A 22,352-nucleotide genomic window follows, 5' to 3' on the forward strand; every position below is an offset into this window, starting at 1 on the left:
CGCCGCTATTTAAGGTGTTTCTTGTTTTACATTATTTATTCACGACTAAACATAAGGTATGTGGGAGCGCTTTATAGCACATCAACACCATATGCACAGCTTTTATATGAAACCCCAAAGGATAGTATTTGTAGTATATTTTAGAAAGAGAGGTACTTTCACAAACATCACGACCACAGCGTCACTGATGACATAGAAATAGTAACCTTATCGTCACGTGTTCTTGGTAAAGCAGCACAGTAGATATTTTTGTGGTTGCTCTAGTTACACGTGGCTCGTCTGGGAGAAGTTTTCCTTTTTAGAGAAAATCCGAGTTTATTAGCACAAATCGAGTTGGACAAGGATGGGCAAGAAGTGCAGATCACGATTTGGGCAAACAAAAACCTAAACCTACAACTAAAAAATAACTTGTCTAGTGTGAGTGTAGTTACGCCAAAATCCATGTCACAGCAGAGTTTTAAAGGGGTTCTCTCATCACAGACCGCTTCTTTAACTTGAGAGCTGCGATCAGCTGAATGCTGCGGGTCTGGCTCCCAAGGCCCCGGCAAATAGCTGACTTTGCCAAGGGAAGATTCAGCTGGCTATGAATTCAACTGCTTCTGGTCAGTGGCTCTCAGTCCTGGCACAGAGAGGAGTCCCAAACTGGGGACCCCTCTCTGACATTTACGTGCCCTAATAGGGTATATGGACAGGCGTATGCCCTGATGGGATAACCCCTTTAGGATATCAGGAGCTGGTTGTGGCCCTTATGCTGTAGATCTGCTCTAGTCATCCTTGTACCTTCCCTGTGATATGACGACTTACATTGCTGCGTAGCCACTATAGTCAGGGAAAGCAACGTATTGGTTAGAGGAGGTCATCTGTAAAGCTAAATTAGGACCCCATGTCTGGACCCCAGCAAGTTCGTTGGAAGGGAGAATGGATGGGAGATGGGACACAAAGCAATTTATGGTGTACATCCACTTCCCACCATACAATACACACCTTTACTTAGAGACCATCAGGATAATACCCGACAAGTGGCACATTGCTAATGATAATGTATTAATATGATATATTACAAGGACATTTTCCATTGATATAAATGTTCACCTTGGTTTGAGCCACTTACCATGTACATGAGAATATCTCTAATCATTACCATGGCGGTTTGATGGTCATTCCAAGCCTGATTAAGTGTCTGTAGGAAGTTGTTATTTAAAGAATTTAAGACGTCATCTCGAACCTACAAGAAACAAAACAAAGAATGACAGATTTTATCATGCATTATAAACCAGATAAAAACACGACTGTGTTTAACTAGCTTTTTATTATTGCTGCATTGCTACATCCTCTTGATGACATTCCCTGCCTGTGCTTGATCCCTCAGTTTTGGATTTTAGCTTGGCTCACTAATATATATATATTCACACATAACTGACACTACACAAGTCAGGTCTGTTAGGGCCCATTCACATCAGCGTGGTCTTTCCATTCAACCTTTCCATCAGATGAACGGAAATCCAAACAGAAACTATAGCTTCCGTTTGCATTACCATGGATTTCAGTGGTATTCTCTCTTTTAGTTTGTTTCAGTTTGTCTGTTTCCGCTTTTGTCTTCTCCACGGAAATAGCGAAGTCTACTACGCTATTTGTTTGTGTGCAAAAAAAAGTGTGAACACAGCTTAAAGAGGCTCTGTCACCACATTATAAGTGCCCTATCTCCTACATAAGGAGATGGGCACTGTAATGTAGGTGACCGCAGTGTTTTTTATTTTATTTAGAAAAACAATCTATTTTTACCACGTTAGGAGCGATTTTAGCTTTATGCAAATTCGTTTCTTAATGCCCAAGTGGGCGTGTTTTTACTTTAGACCAAGTGGGCGTTGTACAGAGGAGTGTATGACGCTGGCCAATCAGCATCATGCACTTCTCTCCATTCATTTAGTCAGCGCATAGTGACACTGGATTGTTCACGATGTGCGGTCTTATACTGGCATATTAACGTTACTGAAGTGTTTAGACAGTGAGTAGACATTCCTTCCAGCCAGGACGGGATGTCTATTCACAATCCCGATACTTCGGTAATGTTTGTTTGGTACTTACAGGAGAGCAAAGCGTAATCTTGCTCTGCTGTGAGTACCATAGAAACATTACCAAAGTATCGGGATTGTGAACAGACATCCCGTCCTGGCTGGAAGGAATGTCTACTCACTGTCTAAACACTTCAGTAACGTTAATATGCCAGTATAAGACCGCACATCGTGAACAACCCAGTGTCACTATGCGCTGACTAAATGAATGGAGAAAAATGCATGATGCTGATTGGTCAGCGTCATACACTCCTCTGTATAACGCCCACTTGGTCTAAAGTAAAAACACGCCCACTTGGGCATTAAGAAACTAATTAGCACAAAGCTAAAATCGCTCCTAAAGGATAGTTTTTCTAAATAAAAAGCACTGCTGTTACCTACATTATAGCGCCCATCACCTTATGCAGGCGATAGGGCACATATAATGTGGTGACAGTGCCTCTTTAAGTTCGTCCATTCACTCCAGCCTTACCTAAGAAACATTTTAAATTTTAATAACTTATAAGACGCACACCAGGGTTCCTTTTAGCTCAGGCGGCATCATTCGTAGGACAGATCTAGCAGAGCAAGTGTTAACGGAGCCTTTAGGGGAATGCATCAGAGACCATCATTATTTCAGTGAGGTTTTTATTATTATTAATGGTAAACCATATGTACTGTTTTATTTTAATTATTTTGCGACTATACATGTAAAGAATAAAAAAAAAAAATCTTGATATTGTAGTTTTCACACAGTCCACTAGAGCTATATAGATTGGGAAAGTATCAGCAGTCACCTCATCATTAGAGGGCGGGGGACCTGTGGTGCTATTCACATATTTTGGCGTAACATTTTGAGTGTACGACGGGAAGTCCCTCGATGTACACACGTAGCATAAATGCTGCGGAATTTCTGCAACTGAATTCTGTGCGGAAATCCTGCAGCATTTACAGTAGAAGCAAAGTGGTTGAGATTCAGAAAATCTCATGCCCACGCTGCGGGAAAACAACCGCAGCATAAAAGTTAATAAATTGACCTGCGGTGCATAATTAAATTCCGCAGCATGTCAATTTATGCTGCGTTTTTGTGGATTTTCCATTGCGGCTTTTCCCCATTGAATTTGACGCAAAACCTGTAACAGAAAGCCAAGTGTTGTTACTTTTGCGGCATATTCACAGCGCTTACGCCGGAAAAAACCAAGACACACACTTTCCCAGAACGCTCTCCTCCTTCCTACAGTCCGGCCTCCTGAGATGACGTTGACGCAGGCTGAAGCGTCATCCAGGGAGGCCGCAGCGGGCGTCATGGGGAGGGAGGGGGCAGGTATGAACATCTTTTATCCGCAGCAAATATTCAGTTAGAAAAATCGCCCCACAATGTGGTGCAATTTTTTGGATGGAATGTACTGCAGGTTCCAGGTTGGCCGCGCTGCGTGATTTTCACGCATCGTGTCCACCTTGTGAGAACCAGACCTAAACGTGCCATTGGACTCAGTTGCCAGAGGCCAGAAGAGTGTCCCGTTTGACCAGTATACACGTCAGTATACTGCAGCAAAAAAAACTAAAACAAAAAACTACGCTATTCTATACTCAAGAGTGTAGCAAAACTTTATTTCCTATTACAATCAGAGCCTATGAGTGAGTGTTGCCACTGTATGGCATCAGTCACAGACCTCCTTTAAACAAATACCTCGGGAAGTACCAGTGACGTCACCGTCCATGTATGCAAATTATCACTGGAACTTCCACGTCAGAGAAAGCTGCTGTAGTCCTGGCATATGGATCTGCTTCTCCTGGAACCTGAGCTGCTGGGATGGACCTTGTACGTGGATAACAGCGTGGATGGGACACGGGGCAACTGGATCACACTTGCCCCTCTCCCTGAACTTACCTTTTCCTGCTCACTGGGAGAAAATAACCCCCCCCCCCCACCCCATTTCCCAGTGAGCACCACAGCCAAGAGCACTCCACAGACAGCAGGAGACCAGGAAAGTTGTGTGGCCTCAGATTAAGCCGGTGTTACCCAGCTTTTCAGGGGATCAATCTGTAGACGCTCTCTACCAGGGGAAGGGAGGAGAAAGGCAGCTGCTGGAGGGGAACAAAGCAAAGCCAGGAGTGCTATAGTATGGCCGGGAGAAGTAGGAAAATTGTCCCGGGTGGAGGCATCCGCTCTCTGAATTCTAATAATTTGTCAGGTACTCCGGGGAAGCTCCAGTGATGTAACTGTCCATATATGGAGCGTTAGGTCATTGGAGATTTCCAAGGCTGAGATACAAAGCAGCTGCAGTCTCCAGCAGAACATCAGGATTCAGAGAGGGGAAAGTTCTCTACCGATGCTCTGTCTGTCCCCAGCAAACAAAATCGAGTGGTGGGGGGGGGGGGGGGCTGCATCGGTGACATATCCCACTGTATCTCGTCCTGCCATATACCTCCAACAGAAGGCTATAACGTGATGTGAACAATGTCTTAATGACCGCTCTATTGCTTGAGGCCTAGATAAGGCAGAATAGTAAAAGGTGGCCATACACATTAGATGTATATCGGCCGAACACAACTGATAATAGTGTTGTTCTTATGCGCACGCACGCACGCACGCACGCACACTGAAAGATCACCTGACATGTTAGGTATGCTATAAGATGGTGTAAAAATACAAATAAAATACTTTTCAACTTAAAAATACCCACAATTGTTTGCAAAACAGTTCTCCAGAACGAAGAGCTTTATCTCTAGTGACATCTGTAGGTGAATACTCTTAAGTCAATGTCCGACCCCTTAGGCTGGGTTCACAAGAAAATCTGCCTCAAAATTCCGTTTGGGATTTTGAGGCAGATTTTGCTCTGCCCGCACGCCGATTTTCATGGCGTTTTTCGCCTGCGGCCAATGAGCACGAAATATGCTTTCTCTGCCTCTCATTGATGTCAATGGGAGGTCAGAGACATAAACACCCGAAAATAGGGCATGTCCGTTCTGATTCCCGCAAGCAGTGTTTTTTTTTTTTTTAAATCAATGGGAGGCATTTTCGGCCGTATATTGGCACATTTTCCGACACGGTTTCCGCGCCAAAAAAAAACCCTGTGTGAGCTGATCCTTATAGAGCCGTGGAACAGGACTTGGGTTCATAGCCAAACCAGAACCACCCACCTGTAGACAGCACTGCTTGAGTTGTTGCTCCTCATCAGTACCGAGTAGGAGGCTGGTAGGCTGAATGAGATGCCTTTGGGGAAAATCCAGACCCACAATTGTAAAAGTGGCTCAGTAGTACATAGTAATGTCCACCATCATTCAACTTTGTAAAAAACATTTTTATTTTTAGTACAAATCTCAGATTTGTGACTAAGCACGGACCACAGCAGAAACTTACATACAAAACTCAAAAATTATACATCAAGGTATATAAAGTTGGCAAAGATACTCAATTAAAATAATTATTTTTGCAAAAAGTGGCAAAAGAAAGTGCTGTTGTATTGTCACTTAAAATTGTCAATGTCAGCATGTTCTATTAACCCTTTAATGGCCAGGACTAAAAAATGGCCTTAACCCTTTCCCGTTTTGGCCGCTTTTGACCTTCCTGACAGAGCCTCATTTTTCAATTCTGACTTTAAGTTTATGTGGTAATAACTTTGGAATGCTCTTACCTATCCAAGTGATTCGGATATTGTTTTCTCGTGACACATTGGACTTTATGCTACTGGTAAAATAGGCTCAGTACATTTAGTATTTAATTGTGAAAAATATCAAAATTTAGTAGAAAGATGCAAAAATGTGTATTTTCCTAAATTTAAAATGTATCTGCTTGTAAGTCAGGCAGTTATACCACATAAAATTGTTGCTAATTAACATCCCCCATGTGTCTACTTTAGACTGGCATATATTTTTGAACATGCTTTTATTTTTCTAGGACGTTACAAGCTTTAGCAGCAATTTCTCACATTTTCAAGAAAATGTCAAAAGGCGATTTTCAGGGACCAGTTCAGTTGTGATGTGGCTTTTAGGGCCTTATATATTAGAAACCCCCAACAAGTCATACCAATTTAAAAACTTCACCCCTCAAAGTATTCAAAACAGCATTTAGAAAGCTTCTTAACCCTTTAGACATTTCACACAATTAAACCAAATTAGAGGTGAAATTTACAATATTCTTTATTTTTTTTGCATAAATTCATTCTAATCCATTTTTTTTTTGACCCATAGATTTTGTTTGAATTTGGCAGTGAAAATAAAAAAAATTTCCAATAAGATGTAGATTTAGCTCAAAATTTTTCATTTCCTCAAAAAATAAAAGGAGAAAAAGCACCCCAACATTTGTAAAGCAATTTTTCTCGAGTACAGCAATACCCCATACGTGGTCATAAATTACTTTTTGGGCACACGGCAGGGCTCAGAAGGGAAGGAGTGCCATTTGGCTTTTGTGGTGCAGATTTAGCTGGATTGGTTCCTGGTCGCTATGTAGCATTTGCAAAGCCCCTGTGGGACCAAAACAGAGGAAACCCCCCAGAAGTGACTATTTTGGAAACGACACCCCTCAAGGTATTCACCTAGGTGGTGTAGTGAGCATGTTAACCCCGCAAGTGTTTTGCAGAAATTAGCATACACTCGATGTCGCAGCGTGAAAAAGGGATTTTTTTCCATAGATATGCCAATATGTGGTGCCCAGCTTGTGCCACCATAACAAGACAGCTCTCTAATTATTATGCTGGGTTTCCCGGCTTTAGAATCACCCTACACGGGGCACTAATCTTTTGCCTGGACATTCGACAGGGCTCAGGAATGAGAGAGTATCATGCGAAATTGAGGCCTAATTTGGCAACTTACAAAGTATTGGTTCAAAACTGCAGATGCTCTGCTGTGAAATAAAAGAAACCACTGAGAAGTGACCCCCATTTCGGAAACCACCTCCCTCAAGGCATTTATTAAGGAGTGTCTTGAGCATTTTCACCCCACTTGTCTTTTCCATAAATGATTGCGCTGCGGATGGTGTAAAGTAAAAATTTACATTTTCCCTAAATATGCCAATTCAGTGGGAAATATGTCATGCCCAGCTTATGCCACCGGAGACACACACCCCGAAAATTGTTAAGAGGGTTCTCCCGGGTATGGCGGTGCCATATATGTGGCTGTAACCAGCTGTTTGGGCACAGTGTAGGGCTCTGAAGGGGGCGAGCACCATTTGGCTTTTGAAGTGTAGATTTTGCTTGGTAGTAGTTTTGTTTGGCGTTTTACTGGTATTTCAGTTTATAAGGTGGGGGCATATGTAAGCTGGGCAGAGTACATCAGGGGCATAGTCAGGTGGTATAATAATGGGGTAAAAAAAACAAACAATAAAATAATCCATAGGTGTGTTACGCTGTGAAGCAATGCTTTCTGCACAGGCCGGTGTCTCACTAATAAATGGTCCTTTCTTATCCCCCTTTTGGTCCACACTCCGCACCACGTCCGTTTGGGGAATTTTGCTGGGAAGTGTTGTCCTGGTATAATACAGCCACCTTCACTTCTAGCAGATATGTTTGGGCCCTCCCCTTCCCGTTTCCCTAATATTAGGCCCCTGATAATTCGCCTCTTGAAACAGACGAAATATTTCCCTCTGATCTGCACAACTGCATATTTTTCTCTCCTGACTTATTGGAGCCTTAACTTATTTTATTTTTTCATAGACGTAGTGGTATGAGGGCTGTTTTTTTGCGGGACGAGCTGTAGTTATTATTGGTACCATTTTGGGGTACATGCGACTATTTGATCACTTTTTATCCTATTTTTGGGAGGCAAGGTGACAAAAAAACAGCAATTCTGCCATGGTTTTTTTTTATACTGCGTTCACCATGCGTTAAAAATTACATGTTAACTTTATTCCGCGGGTCCATACGATTCCGGCGATACCTAATTTATAGCACTTTGTTTTACAGCTTTTTGCACAATAAAATTACATTTGTAACAACGTATTTTTTCCTGTCGCCATCTTGTGAGAACCATACTTAATTTTTTCGTCAGCGGAGCTGTATGAGGGCTTGTTTTTTGCGAGACGAGCTTTAGTTTTTATAGGTACCATTTTTGGATACATGCGACTTTTTGATCACTTTTTATTTCAATTTTTGTAGGGCGAAGTGACCAAAAAACAAATTCTGCCATGGTTTTTTTATACGCCGTTCACATAATATTTTTATAGTTTAGGCCGTTACGGTCGCAGCGATACCAAATATGTATGGTTTATTTTTTTTAAATAATAAAGGACTTGATAAGGGAAAAAGGGTGATTATGTTTTATTTTATTTCTTGAAACTTTTATTATATTTTTTTACAACATTTTTTTTTCTCACTTCTTTAGTCCCACTAGGGGACTTGAAGGTCAAACTGTCAGATTTTTTTTTTCTAATAAATTTTTCCTAATACATATTAGATCTGTCAGTCATTCACTGACATCAAGCCGATTAGGACTAATCGGCTTCCATAATGCAAGCTAGCTCCGGTTCCTGCCATTACAGGTGGACGTCAGCTGTAACATACAGCGGACATCCACCGCTGATGACGCTGACTCATCTCCTGAGCCGGCACCATCCTGCCGGCGGCTACGGAAGCCTTTTAGGCCCCGTCTCTGGGAGGGGGCTGGAAAATATCCGTACCAGGCAGACCGGGAGGCCACTATTAGGCCTCCGGTTGCCATTGCAGCCACCGACACCCCGGCAATTTCATTGCTGGGATGCCACTGAGCTGCAAACACCTTAAATGCAGTGATAGCTTTTGACTGCTGCATTCAAGGGGTTAATGACGGGAATCTAAGCTAATTTCGGTCCCTGCCATTACAGCTCACATCCGGCTTTCCATGACGTATACTTACGACAAATGTCGGGAAGGGGTTAATGACAGCTACATTTTTCAGATTTTACCTCTCCGCAGCCGTAACTTTTTTTATTTTTTCATTGACGTGGCTACATGAGGCCTTGTTTTATGCGGGACAATTTTTATTTATTTTCGGAGCAGTTTGGCGGTAGAATTTTTTTTTACTGTGTTTGTTTTCATACTTATTTATTTAATATAGAAGAAAGCGATTTTCAGCATTGTATTTTGTTTATTTTTTAACCCGTTCACGATTCACTAAATAACCTTCAGGTTTTTACAGTCGCGTAGATACGTAATATGTGTAGGTTTTTTGTCTTTATGTACTGTATGAGCAATAAAATATATTTTGAGCAAGTGAAATTACTTTTTTTGGCAATTTTGTAGTTCTTTTCTTCGCACGAAGGGATAACTTCATTTACATTTTTATTTTATTTTTCTACTTATAATGTATTAGCATTAGAGATGCACGGTGCATCGAAACTTCGATACTGTTTCGATACTGTGCATCCCTAAACGGTTCGATATCGCTATTTCCTGTATTTCGATACTGAGCTGCGCAGCCGCACAGCTAAGTATAGTAATACATGAAAGTATGGGAGCGCGGCTGCGGCTGTGTAATTCGGCCACAGCCCCGCTCCTCAGTCATGATAAGTTTGCGGGGTCAGGATGATGCGATGCGGCCAGCGCTGCACTAATGAGCGGAGGCAATGGAGACAGAACATGGCGGGCACACTACAAAACACCTCCATGTTCTGTCTCCAGTGCCTGAACCGCCGCTCATTAGTGCAGCGCCGGCCGCACCTCCTCATGCTGACCGCGCGCGCACTTATATCAGGAGCGGAACAATGGCTGTATTACACAGCCGCAGCCCCGCTCTATAACGGCGGAGATCAGAGAAACCGCTCATCTCCGCCGTTATTCCCCTGAATGCTGCGATCAAAACTGACTGCAGCATTCAGGGGAAAATGAGAAGGGGGGATGCCCCTGGATCGCGTCACAGGGAATTCCTGTGACGCGATCGAGGGCCATACCATATATGGGCAGACAGCCCAGGGTCTATTGACGGACCCCAGGGCTGTCTTACCATATTTCATGTTGTTAGGACATACCCAAGTATGTCCTAACAACTGCTTGTGTGCTATCCGTCCACAGGCTAATGTACTGGCACATATCTGATATATGTCAGTACATTAAAGTTTAAAAATAAAAGTAAAAACAAAAAGTATTGTTAAATTTAAAAAAAAAATACACCTTCACCTTTTTTACAATAAACATTAAAATAAGTCTCAATACATAAAATATACACATTCAGTAATGGCGCGGACAACAATGTTTTTGCATAATTTATGATGTGTACGCTGTAAAAAAATTAAACACGGCTTTCTTTCACTTATTAATGTGAGGCACGAGGTGCGATGAATTTACCCTCCATGTGCCACACATTAATAGTAATTAACCCCATCGTGTACCTCGCACATTAACCCATTATGACTGAGAAACATGATGGGATTAATTACTATTAATGTGAGGCGCATTCAAAATTCATCATCACACGTCGCGCCTCACCTCAGAAAACGGAAGAATTTTTTTTTATTATTACTGTTGGCAAAAGTATCGAAATTGGTATCGAAATCGCAATACTAAACGAAGTATTGGTATCGAAGTCCAAATTCTGGAATCGTGACATCCCTAATTAGCATACTCCTGTATACTAATACATTATACTGTCCCTATAACACAGGGATTTAGGGCAACACAGCGTGCCCTAACAGCAGGCTTACTGAGCAGACCGCACTGAGGTCCTTTCTGGGACCCAGGGCTGACTGCAGAGTGTTCCCCCAGACTCCGATCGCCTCACTGGGTTTCTGGGGTTGTGATAGAAAAGGATAGTCCCCTTTGATCACTCCGTGGTCACGTACTGCAGCGATCAAATGGTTAGACTGCTGGGTCAGAATTTTATCAGATCCCAGCTGTACTCAAAAGGCTGCTCTAAATCCTGCTTAGAGGACGAGCGCGCATTAGTCTTTTCTACAGCGACACCAAAAGACGACAATATTGACTGGGGACCCGCACAGCCCGCCGTCAAGATAGTGGGCGGTCGGGAAGGGGTTAATAAAGTGATGTTTAAACTAATGGCAAAACTCTCACTTTGTTAATGATACATTCTGATAATTGGTCGGTTTTTGAGAAGCTAATTGAAAAGTGACAACCATTATAGATGCACTTCATGTTATTTTGGCAAAAAAGCCACTGTAATAGATTTTAAAAAAAATGACTATCTAAGAATTATAAAAAACCCACAAACTTTGGTTGCTTCTTTATTAACCTCTTTCCTCCGCAGCCATTTTTTGGGTTTTTCTCCCCACCTTCCAAAAGCCATAAAAAAAATATATTTTTCCATAAATATAGCCAAATATGCGTGACGAGTTGCAGTCTCCCCTCCCCCCCCACAATTTCTTTTGTTGTGTTTATGTGATCCATATATGTGGGGTTAGTGACTGCCTCCACTTTTGTTCTTGCACTCCTCCCATTCTGCCCTGGGTGATTTTAGTTTAGTGCTGGTTCCTACCATCCCCAGGTATATATGTAGGCTTAGTCCCAGTTCTGGGTGTATGTGCAGCGTAGGTCCCCACCTATGGAGGATGCCTTGTCATGGCAGGTGGGCAAACACTTTTAGATCAAAATGTGCGCTAAGAACCTCCCTAATTGTAAGTAGATTTAGCTTTACTGCATATTTATTTATATTTAGGTGGCATTAGTGTTCGCAGTGTGCGGTTGCCGTTTCTTGGTCTGCTATATATATCTATATATATCTATATATCTATATATATATCTATATCTATATCTATATCTATATCTATATCTATATATAGATATATATAACTATATCTTTCTCTATATCTTCTATATAGATCTATAGATAGTATTTTTCCGGCTAGAAGACGCACCCGTTAAGGCAACATAAAATGGGGAAAAAACCCCACATATTTTACTTTTTACAAAGAAAAAACTATTGTTTAAAAAAAAAAAAAAAAATTTGTTCGGTTTCAGCACATTCTGAGAGCCAAAACGTATATTTTTTCATCGTTTGAGCGGTGTGAGGGCTTATTTTTTCGGGACGAGCTGTAGTTATGAGCACCATTTTTTTGGTACATGCAATTTTTTTATCACTTTTTATTTCATTCTTTTTAGCGCTATAGTGACCAAAAGACAACAATTCTGGGGTTTTAACCCCTTCAAGACACAGCCTGTTTTGGCCTTCAGGACACAGCCAATTTTTTCAAATCTGACATGTTTCACTTTATGTGGTAATAACTCCGGAATGCTTTCACCTATCCAAGCGATTCTGAGATTGTTTTCTCGTGACACATTGGACTTTATGTTACTGGCAAAATTTGCTCGATACATTAAGTATTTAATTGTGAAAAACACCAAAATGTAGCAAAAAATTGCAAAAATTTGCATTTTTCTAAATTTATATGTATCAGCTTGTAAGACAGATGGTAATACCACACAAAATTGTTGCTAATTAACATCACCCATATATCTACTTTAGATTGGCATCGTTTTTTGAACATCCTTTTATTTTTCTATGACATCACAAGGCTTAGAACTTTAGCAGCAATTTCTCACATTTTCAAGAAAATTTCAAAAGGCTATTTTTACAGGGGCCAGTTCAGATGTGAAGTGGATTTTAGGGCCTTATATATTAGAAACCCTCGATAAGTCACCCCATTTTAAAAACGTCACCCCTCAAAGTATTCAAAACAGCAGAGGTAGAAAGGAAGTTGGATCCAGCGCTTAAGTAGAGGTAAAACGGAAAGAATTTCCAAGTTTAATGCGATTCTATTAAAAAGTCCATTGGAGTATGGTCCTGGTGTGTGGGTAATTGGAGGAATGATCCTGTGAAGCCTACGCGTTTCGGACGATAGCGACGTCCTTAGACCTACAGCCAAGTCTAAGGACGTCGCTATCGTCCGAAACGCGTAGGCTTCACAGGATCATTCCTCCAATTACCCACACACCAGGACCATACTCCAATGGACTTTTTAATAGAATCGCATTAAACTTGGAAATTCTTTCCGTTTTACCTCTACTTAAGCGCTGGATCCAACTTCCTTTCTACCTCTGCTTCTGCTACGTGTGCCGACACGAAAAGGATCCAGGCGCAGACAGCGACACTCATATTGTGTCAGGTGAGCTGGAGGATTCCTCCCTTTGTTTTCTACTATTCAAAACAGCATTTAGAAAGTTTCTTAACCCTTTAGATGTTTCACAGGAATTAAGGCAAAGTAGATGTGAAATGTTCAAATTTCTTTTTTTTTTTGCAGAAATTCATTTTTCATCTATTTTTTTTGTAACACAGAAAGTTTTACCAGAGAAACGCAACTCAATATCTATTGCCCAGATTCTGCAGTTTTTAGAAATACCCCACATGTGGCCCTAGTGCGGTAATGGACTGAAGCACAGGCCTCAGAAGCAAAGGAGCACCTAGTGGATTTTGGGGCCTCCTTTTTATTAGAAAATATTTTAGGCTCCATGTCGGATCTGAATGGCTCTTGCGGCACCAAAACAGTGGAAATCCCCCAAAAGTGACACCATTTTGGAAACTATACCCCTTGAGGAAATTATCTAGGGGTATAGTGAGCATTTTGACCTCGCAGGTTTTTTGCAGAAATTATTGGAAGTAGGCCGTGAAAATGAAAATCTACATTCTTTCAAAGAAAATGTAGGTTTAGCTAATTTTTTCTAATTTGCACAAGGACTAAAAGGAGAAAATGCACCACTACTTTTGTAAAGCAATTTCTCCCGAGTAAAACAATACCCCGCATGTGGTCATAAACGGCTTTTTGGACACACGGCGGAGCTTAGAAGGGAAAGAGCGCCATTTGGCTTTTGGAGCTCAAATTTAGCAGGAATGGTTTGCGGAGACCACGTCGCATTTGCAAAGCCCCTAAGGGACCAAAACAGTGAAAACACCAAAAAAGTGACTCCATTTAGGAAACTACACCCCTTGAAGAATTCATCTAGGGGTGTAGTGAGCATTTTGAACCCACAGGGGTTTCATAGATTTTATTAGAATTGAGCAGTGAAGATAAAAAAAATCCTTTTTTTCCAATAGGACGTAGCTTTAGCTCAACATTTTTCATTTTCTCAACAAATAAAGGAATAAAAGAACCCCAACATTTGTAAAGCAACTTCTCTGGAGTACGGCAATACCCCATTTGTGGTCATAAACTGCTGTTTGGGCACACGGCAAGGATCAGAAGAGAAGGAGTGCCATTTGGCTTTTGGAGCACAGATTTTGCTGGATTGGTTTCTTGACACCATGTCACTTTTGCAAAGCTCCTAAGGTGTCAGTACAGTGGAAACTCCCCAAAAGTGATTCCATTCACAAAACTACACCCCTTGAGGAGTTCATCTAGGGGTGTAGTGAGCATTTTGACCCCACAGGTGTTTCATAGATTTTATTAGAATTGGGCAGTGAAAATAAAAAAAATCCTTTTTCTTCAATAAAATGTTTCATATTCTCAACAAATAAATGTAAAAGAGCACCACAACACTTGTAAAGCAACTTCTCCTGTGTATGACAATACCACATATGTGGTCATAAACTGCTGTTTAGGCACAGAGTAGGGCATAGAAGGGAAGGAGCACCATTTGGCTTTTGGAGTACATATTTTGCTGGATTGGTTTCTGGGCGCTATGTCGCATTTGCAAAGTCCCTGTGGGACCAAAACAGTGGATCCCCCCCAGAAGTGACCCCATTTTGGAAACTACACCCCTCAAGGTATTATTCACCTAGGGGTGTAGTGAGCATATTAACCCCACAGGTGATTGGCAGAAATTGGTGTACACGTGATGTTGCAGAGTGAAAATGGTTTTTCAATAGATTTGCCAATATCCAGCTTGTGCCACTGGAGACACACACCCCAAAAATTATTAAAAGGGTTCTCCCGGGTATGGCGATGCCATATATGTGGAAGTAAACTGTTTGGGCACACTGTAGGGTTCAGAAGGGAGGTAGAGCCATTTGGCTTTTGGAGCGTGGATTTTGCTTGTAGTAGTTTTGTTTGGAGTCTTACTGGTGTTTCCGTTTATAATGTGGGGGTACATGTAAGGCGGGCGGAGTATATAAGGGGCATAGTCAGGTGGTATAGTGGGGTAAAAAAAAAACAATAAAATAATCCATAGATGTGTGTTATGCTGTGACACAATCCTTTCTGCACAGGCCGGTGTCGCACTAATAAATGGTCTTTACTTATCCCCCTTTTGGTCCGCACTCCGCACCTTTGAAGTTTGGGGAATTTTGCTGGGTAGTGTTGTCCTGGTATAATACGGGCACCCTCACTTCCAGCAGATATGTTTGGGCCCTCCCCTTCCTGGATCCCTAATTTTAGGGGCCTTGATAATTCGCCACTTGAAACAGAAGAAACGTTCCCCTAGGGCTGCACAACTGCATATTTTTATTTTCTGGCTTATTGGTGCCTTGACTAATTTTATTTTTTCATAGACGTAGTGGTATGAGGGCTGTTTTTTTTTGCGGGACGAGCTGTAGTTTTTATTGGTACCATTTTGGGGTACACGCGACTTTTTGATCACTTGTTATCCTTTTTTTTTTGGGAGGCAAGGTGACCAAAAAACAGCAATTCTGGCATATTTTATTAGTTCTTTTTATACAGCGTTCACCACGCATCATAAATTACATGTTACCTTTATTCTGCGGGTCAGTCCGATTCCGGTGATACCTAATTTATAGCACTTTTTATGTTTTACAACTTTTTGCACAATAAAATAACTTTTGTAAAGAGAATGGATTTTTTCTGTCGCCAAGTTGTGAGAGCCATAACGGTTTTAAATTTTTCGTCGGCGGAGCTGTATGAGGGCTTGTTTTTAGCGAGACTAGTTATAGTTTTTATAGGTACCATTTTTAGGTACATGCGACTTTTTGATCACTTTTTATTTCAATTTTTGGAAGACAAAGTGACCAAAAAATAGCAATTATGTCAGAATTTTTTAGTTATTTTTTTTACGGCGTTCACTGTGCGGAATAAATAACATAATATTTTTATAGTTCAGGTCGTTACGGTTGCAGCGATACCAAATATGTATGGCTTTATTATTTTTTTCAATAATAAATGACTTGATAAGGGAAAAAGGGCGATTGTGTTTTGTGTTATTATTTGAAACTTTTATTGTATTTTTTACAACTTTTATTTTTACTTTTGACACTTTTTTTGACACTTTTCTTTAGTCCCACTAGGGGACTTGAAGGTCCAACAGTTTGTTTGATGTTCTAATACATTGCACTACCTATGTAGTGCAATGTATTAGAACTGTCAGTTGTTCACTGACAGCAAGCCGATCAGGCTCCGCCTCTGGGCGGGGCCTAATTAGCTTACGTAATGGCAGACAGGAGTCCATTGTTAGGGCTCCTGTTGCCATGGTAGCAATCGCCAGCCTTGCCATCGCGTGGCAAGGCTGCCGATTTGCTACAAACCTCTAGGATGCAGCGATCACAATGGATCGCTGCATCGAAGGGGTTAATGCCAGGAATCGGAGCTAGCTCCGGTTCCTGGCGATAGATCGGGGTGTCCGCTGTAACATACAGCGGACACCCACTGCTGATGACGCCGGCTCAGCTTCTGAGCCGGAAGCTGAGCCGGCGCCATCTTGCCGATGGTACCGGAAGACTCATGGGCCCCGCCGACGACGGGGCATAGGAGGATTCCGTTGCTGGCGGACCGGGAGGTAAGCATTAGCCCTCCGATCGCCTTTGCAGCCACCGGCAACCCAGCGATCACGTTGCTGGGGCGCCGGTGGCTATAAACTCCTCACATGCTGCGATCGCTATTCAACGCAGCATGTGAGGGGTTAATCGGTCGGATCGGAGGCTAGCTCCGGTCCTGGCCGATACCTCAGGGTGCCAGCTGTAACATACAGCTGTCACCCGGCGGTGATGTCGCTGGCTCAGCTCCTGAGCCAGCTTCATCTCCATGACGTACAGTTACGTCAAGATGCGGGAACAGTCCATCTCCCATGACGTAACTGTACGTGATTTTGCGGGAAGGGGTTAAATGTATTTTTTTTTACGCCGTTCAATAGGAGTCAAATAATAGTTTCATACTTTTACGGATGCAGCGATACCAATTTTTTTTATTTTTACATTGTGCTTGGGGAAAAATAGGAAAAGGGTTTGTTTTTTTTCTGTTTATTTTTTTACACATTTTATTAGTTTCCCTAGAGGACTTGAACTAACTATCATTAGATCGCTGGTACAATACACTGCAATACATGGATGAGTTACGGAAACAGCGTAACTCGCTGAGCTAAGCGGTTTTAGTAACTCCCATAGTAGTGAATGGCAGTTACAGAAGCAGCGTAGCATGCTACGCTGGTCCTGTAACTACTATTCAGTTCTATGGGAGTTACGGAAACTGCGTAGCTCAGCGAGTTACGCTGTTTCCGTACCACGACCATGTAACCAGGAAGTGGCTGGAAGACAGCGGAGCGAGTAAGCTAGAACCGGATTTATGGGGCCCCGTTCAGAGATAGGTGCGGGTCCCAGATGTGGGACCCACATCTGACATTTATGACATATCCTATGATGGGTCATATATGTCCTCCATGAGAAGACCCCTATAAATGCCGCTTCGCTCCAAACATCATCCCCTCCCCATGATGTGCCAGCACATCATGGGTCGGGAAGTTGTTAAGTAAGAAGTGGTCATTTTTTATGTCTTACTACTTTTACAAGAACAAACTAATGGTTTAAAAAAATATATAATAAGAATTGTTCTGCGCTGCCATATTCTGAGAGCCATAATAGTTTTATTTTCCTGTCTGTTAAGCGGTGTGAGGGCTTATTTTTTTGCGGGGTAAGCTGTATTGGTGTCATTTTGGGGTACATTTCTTTGATCACTTTATTCCATTTTCCGCGGGAGACAAGGTGACCAAAAACCAGCGACTGGCGTCTAAGATAGTTTTACGACATTTACCGTGCGGGTTAGATAATGCTATATTGTAATAGTTCACTTTTATGGATGCGGCAATACGAATTACGTTTACATGGGTTTTTTTTTTCCATTGGATCGGGGGGGGGGCTAATGCTTTATTTTTCCATTTACTTTTAATAAAAGTCAAAACATTTTTGAATAAAAACCAAATAAAAGGTTTCAAATTCCACGTTTTATTAAAAATAAAAAAGTGTGCAGCTGTTTACATAGCCTTTTACCCCTTAAAAGCAGGTTACGTACAGTTATATCGTTGCAGCTGCTGTATTAGAGCAACATCACATAACTGTACGTTACAAGTGAGGAAGCGGGTTCAGAAGCGGAGCCTGCTCCATCACCAGCGGGTGACAACTGTATATTACACCTGACACACTGCTGTAACGGCAGGGACCGGACCCAGCTCCAATCCCTGCCATTAAACGCTTAGATGCTGCGGTCAAACGCTATATCTAGGTGGTTTGTAGCCGACACGAATGCGGGGTTGCCTATGGTTGCTATGGTTCAAACTTGACATGGTGCCTAAAATATATTCCAATAAAAAGGAGGCATTCATCTCTGAAACCTGTGTTAGAGTCAAGTAGCACACTGGGGCCACTTGTGGGATATTTCTAAAAACTGCAGAACCTAGGCAATAAACATGGAGTTACATTTTTCTCATAAAACCTCCTGTGTTACGGGAAAAAATGGATTTAAAATAAATTTCTGCAAAAATAAAAATGAAATTTGACCTCTACTTTGCCTAATGGGTTAAGATACTTTCCAAATGCGGTTTTGAATACTTTGAGGGGTGCATTTTTTAAAATGGTGATTTATATGCATTTTCTAATAGGGCTCTCAAAGCCACATCAGAACTAATCTGTTCCTTTAACCCTTTCAAGACCGAGCTCATTTTGACCTTCATGACCAGCCCCATTTTCTCAAATCTGACATGTGTCAATTTATGTGTTAAAGAGGCTCTGTCACCAGATTTTGCAACCCCTATCTGCTATTGCAGCAGATCTGCGCTGCAATGTAGATTACAGTAACGTTTTTATTTTTAAAAAACGAGCATTTTTGGCCAAGTTATGGCCATTTTTGTATTTATGCAAATGAGGCTTGCAAAAGTCCAAGTGGGTGTGTTTAAAAGTAAAAGTCCAAGTGGGCGTGTATTATGTGCGTACATCGGGGCGTTTTTAATACTTTCACTAGCTGGGCGCTCTGAAGAGAAGTAACATCCTCTTCTCTTCAGAACGCCCAGCTTCTGACAGTGCAGATCTGTGACGTCACTCACAGGTCCTGCATCGTGACGGCCACATCGGCACCAGAGGCTACAGCTGATTCTGCAGCAGCATCAGCGTTTGCAGGTAAGATCGACTTACCTGCAAACGTTGATGCTGCTGCAGAATCAGCTGTAGCCTCTGGTGCCGATGTGGCCGTCACGATGCAGGACCTGTGAGTGACGTCACAGATCTGCACTGGCAGAAGCTGGGCGTTCTGAAGAGAAGAGGATGATACTTCTCGTCAGAACGCCCAGCTAGTGAAAGTATTAAAAACGCCCCGATGTATGCACATAATACACGCCCACTTGGACTTTTACTTTTAAACACACCCACTTGGACTTTTGCAAGCCTCATTTGCATAACTACAAAAATGGTCATAACTTGGCCAAAAATGCTCGTTTTTTAAAAATAAAAACGTTACTGTAATCTACATTGCAGCGCCGATCTGCTGCAATAGCAGATAGGGGTTGCAAAATCTTGTGACAGAGCCTCTTTAATAACTCTGGAATGCTTTTGCCTATCCAAGCGATTCAGAGATTGTTTTCTCGTGACATATTGTACTTTATGTTAGTGGAAAAATTTGGTCAATAAATTCATTGCTTATTTGTGAAAAACACCCAAATTTTGAGAAAATGTGCAAAAATTATGATTTTTCTCATTTTAAATGTATCTGCTTGTAAAACAGATAGTAATACCACACAAAATAATTACTATTTTATATATTCCATATGTCTACTTTATATTTGCATAGTTTTTTGAACATTATTTTATTTTTCTAGGACGTTACAAGGCTTAGTACTTTAGCAGCAATTTCTCACATTTTCAAGAAAATTTCAAAAGGCTATTTTTACAGGGACCAGTTCAGTTCTGAAGTGGCTTTGAGGGCCTTATGTACTAGATAGACCCCATAAATCACCCCATATTAAAAACAGCACCCCTCAAAATATTCAAAATAGCATTCAGAAAGTTTCTTAACCCATTAGGCGCTTCACAGGAATTAAAGCAAAGTAGAGGTGAAATTTACAAATTTTATTTCTTTTGCTGAAATTCATTTGTAATAAAAAAAAAAAATCTTAGAAATATCCCACATGTGGCCCTAGTGTGATAATGGACTGAAGCACCGGCCTCAGAAGCAAAGTAGCACCTAGTGGATTTTGGGGCCTCCTTTTTTTAGAATATATTTTAGGCACCATGTCAGGTTTGAAGAGGTCTTGTGGTGCCAAAACAGTGGAAATCCCCCAAAAGTGAGACGGTTTTGGAAACTACACACCTCAAGGAATTTATCTAGGGGTACAGTTAGCATCTTGACCCCACAGGTATTTTGCTATATTTATTGGAGTTTCTGTGAAAGTGAAAATCTACTTTTTTTCTGAAAAAATATTTTAAAAAAATAATATTTGCAAGGAATAAAGATTAAAAAGCACCCCAGAACTTGTAAAGCTACTTCTCCCGATTACGCCAATACCCCATATGTGGTACTAAACTGCTGTTTGGACCCACGGCAGAGCTCAGAAGGGAAGGAGCGCCATTTGGATTTTGAAGCGCAGATTTTGCTGGATTGGTTTTCAGTGCCATGTCGCGTTTGCAACGCCCTGGAGTAAGCAAAACAGTGGAATCCCCCCCAAAACTGACCCCATTTTGAAGACTACACCCCTCAAGGAATTGTTCTAGGGGTATAGTTAGCATTTTGACCCCACAGTTTTTATGCTGAATTTAGTGTAATTAGGCCGTGAAAATGAAAATCTTTTTTCTGAAAAAACATAGAAATGTTTAATTTTTACAATGAATAAAGAAGAAAAATTACCCCAAAATTTGTAAAGCAATTTGTCCCGATTACAGCAATACGCCATATGTGGTAATAAACTGCTGTTTGGACCCACGGCAGGACTCAGGAGGGAAGGAACAATATTTGGCTTTTGGAGCTCAAATTTAGCTGGAATGGTTTTCGGGTGTCATGTCGCATATGAAAAGCCCGAGGTACCAAAACAGTGGAAACCTCCCAAAAGTCCCTTTAGGGGACTGGAACGAGCGATCATTAGGTCGCTGGTACAATACACTGCAATACTAATGTATTGCAGTATAATGTCATTTTACAGGCTCCTGTAACAGCGCGATCGCTGTTCCTGTCCGTTAGTCCCGGGTGTCAGCTGTAATACACAGCGGACACCTGCAGAATATGGAGCGTGCGCAGCGCATGAGCCCGCTCCATATATAACCCCTCGCACCACGACATGCTATTAAGTCGTGGTGCGCCAAGGCGTTAATGCGTAGCGGATGGTGCAAAGTGAAAATTAAAATTTTACACTGATATGCCATTTTAATGCACAATATATTGTGCCCAGTTTGTGCCACTGAAGACAAATACCTCATACAATGTTGAGCGGGTTCTCCCGGATATAAAATGTCATATATGTGGACGTAAGCTGGTGTTTGGGCACGCTGTGGGGCTCAGAAGGGAGGGAACACCATTTGGCTTTTGGAGCGCAGATTTTGCTTGGTAACTGTTCTGTTTGGGGTTTTGCTGGTATTTCAGTTTATGATGTGGGGGTATGTGTAAATTGGGCAAAGTACATCAGGGCATAATAAGAGGGTATAATAATGGGGTACATAAATAATAATTCGCAGATATGTGGCCGGTGTCGCACCGATAAATGGCGCCCGATCCTATCCGCTTTTGGAACACTCTGCACATTTTGCATCGCCATATTCTGAGAGCCAGAACTTTATTTTTTCTCCAACGGAGCTGCGTGAGGGCTTATTTGTTGCGGGACAATCTGTACTTTTCATTAGTACCATTTTAGGGTACATGTGATTTTTTTTTATCACTTTTTATTAGATTTTTTTGGAAGCAAAGTGACAAAGAAACAAATTCTGACAAAGTTTTTTGTATTTTTTTTTACAGTATTCACCGTGCGGTATAAATGACATTTTACTTTATTCTGCGGGTCGGTACGATTATGGCGATACCATATGTATATAGGTTTTTTATGTTTTGTGGCGATTGCGCAATAAAATCACTTTGATAAATTTATTTTTTGTGTCACCATATTCTGAGAACCATAATTTTATATTTTTCCGTCAAAAAAGCGGTGTAAGGGCTTGTTTTTTGCGGGACAGGTTGTAGTTTTTATTGGTATTATTTTGGGATACATGCGACTTTTTGATCACTTTTTATTATATATTTTGGGAGGGTTG

General features: G+C 41.4%; 1 protein-coding gene across 2 annotated transcripts in view; it reads right to left on the minus strand.

Annotated features, from left to right (window-relative positions):
- Positions 1–22,352, minus strand: part of CUL3 (cullin 3) — a 113,749-nt gene that overhangs the window by 43,740 nt on the left and 47,657 nt on the right. For both annotated transcript variants that reach the window (XM_075861428.1, XM_075861429.1), the window contains exon 3: positions 1,112–1,225. In XM_075861428.1, coding sequence (XP_075717543.1) covers positions 1,112–1,225 — 114 coding nt within the window. The remainder of the gene's footprint in view (positions 1–1,111; positions 1,226–22,352) is intronic.

The sequence above is a fragment of the Rhinoderma darwinii genome, chromosome 4, assembly GCF_050947455.1.
Source record: "Rhinoderma darwinii isolate aRhiDar2 chromosome 4, aRhiDar2.hap1, whole genome shotgun sequence".
Classification (NCBI taxonomy): domain Eukaryota; kingdom Metazoa; phylum Chordata; class Amphibia; order Anura; family Rhinodermatidae; genus Rhinoderma; species Rhinoderma darwinii.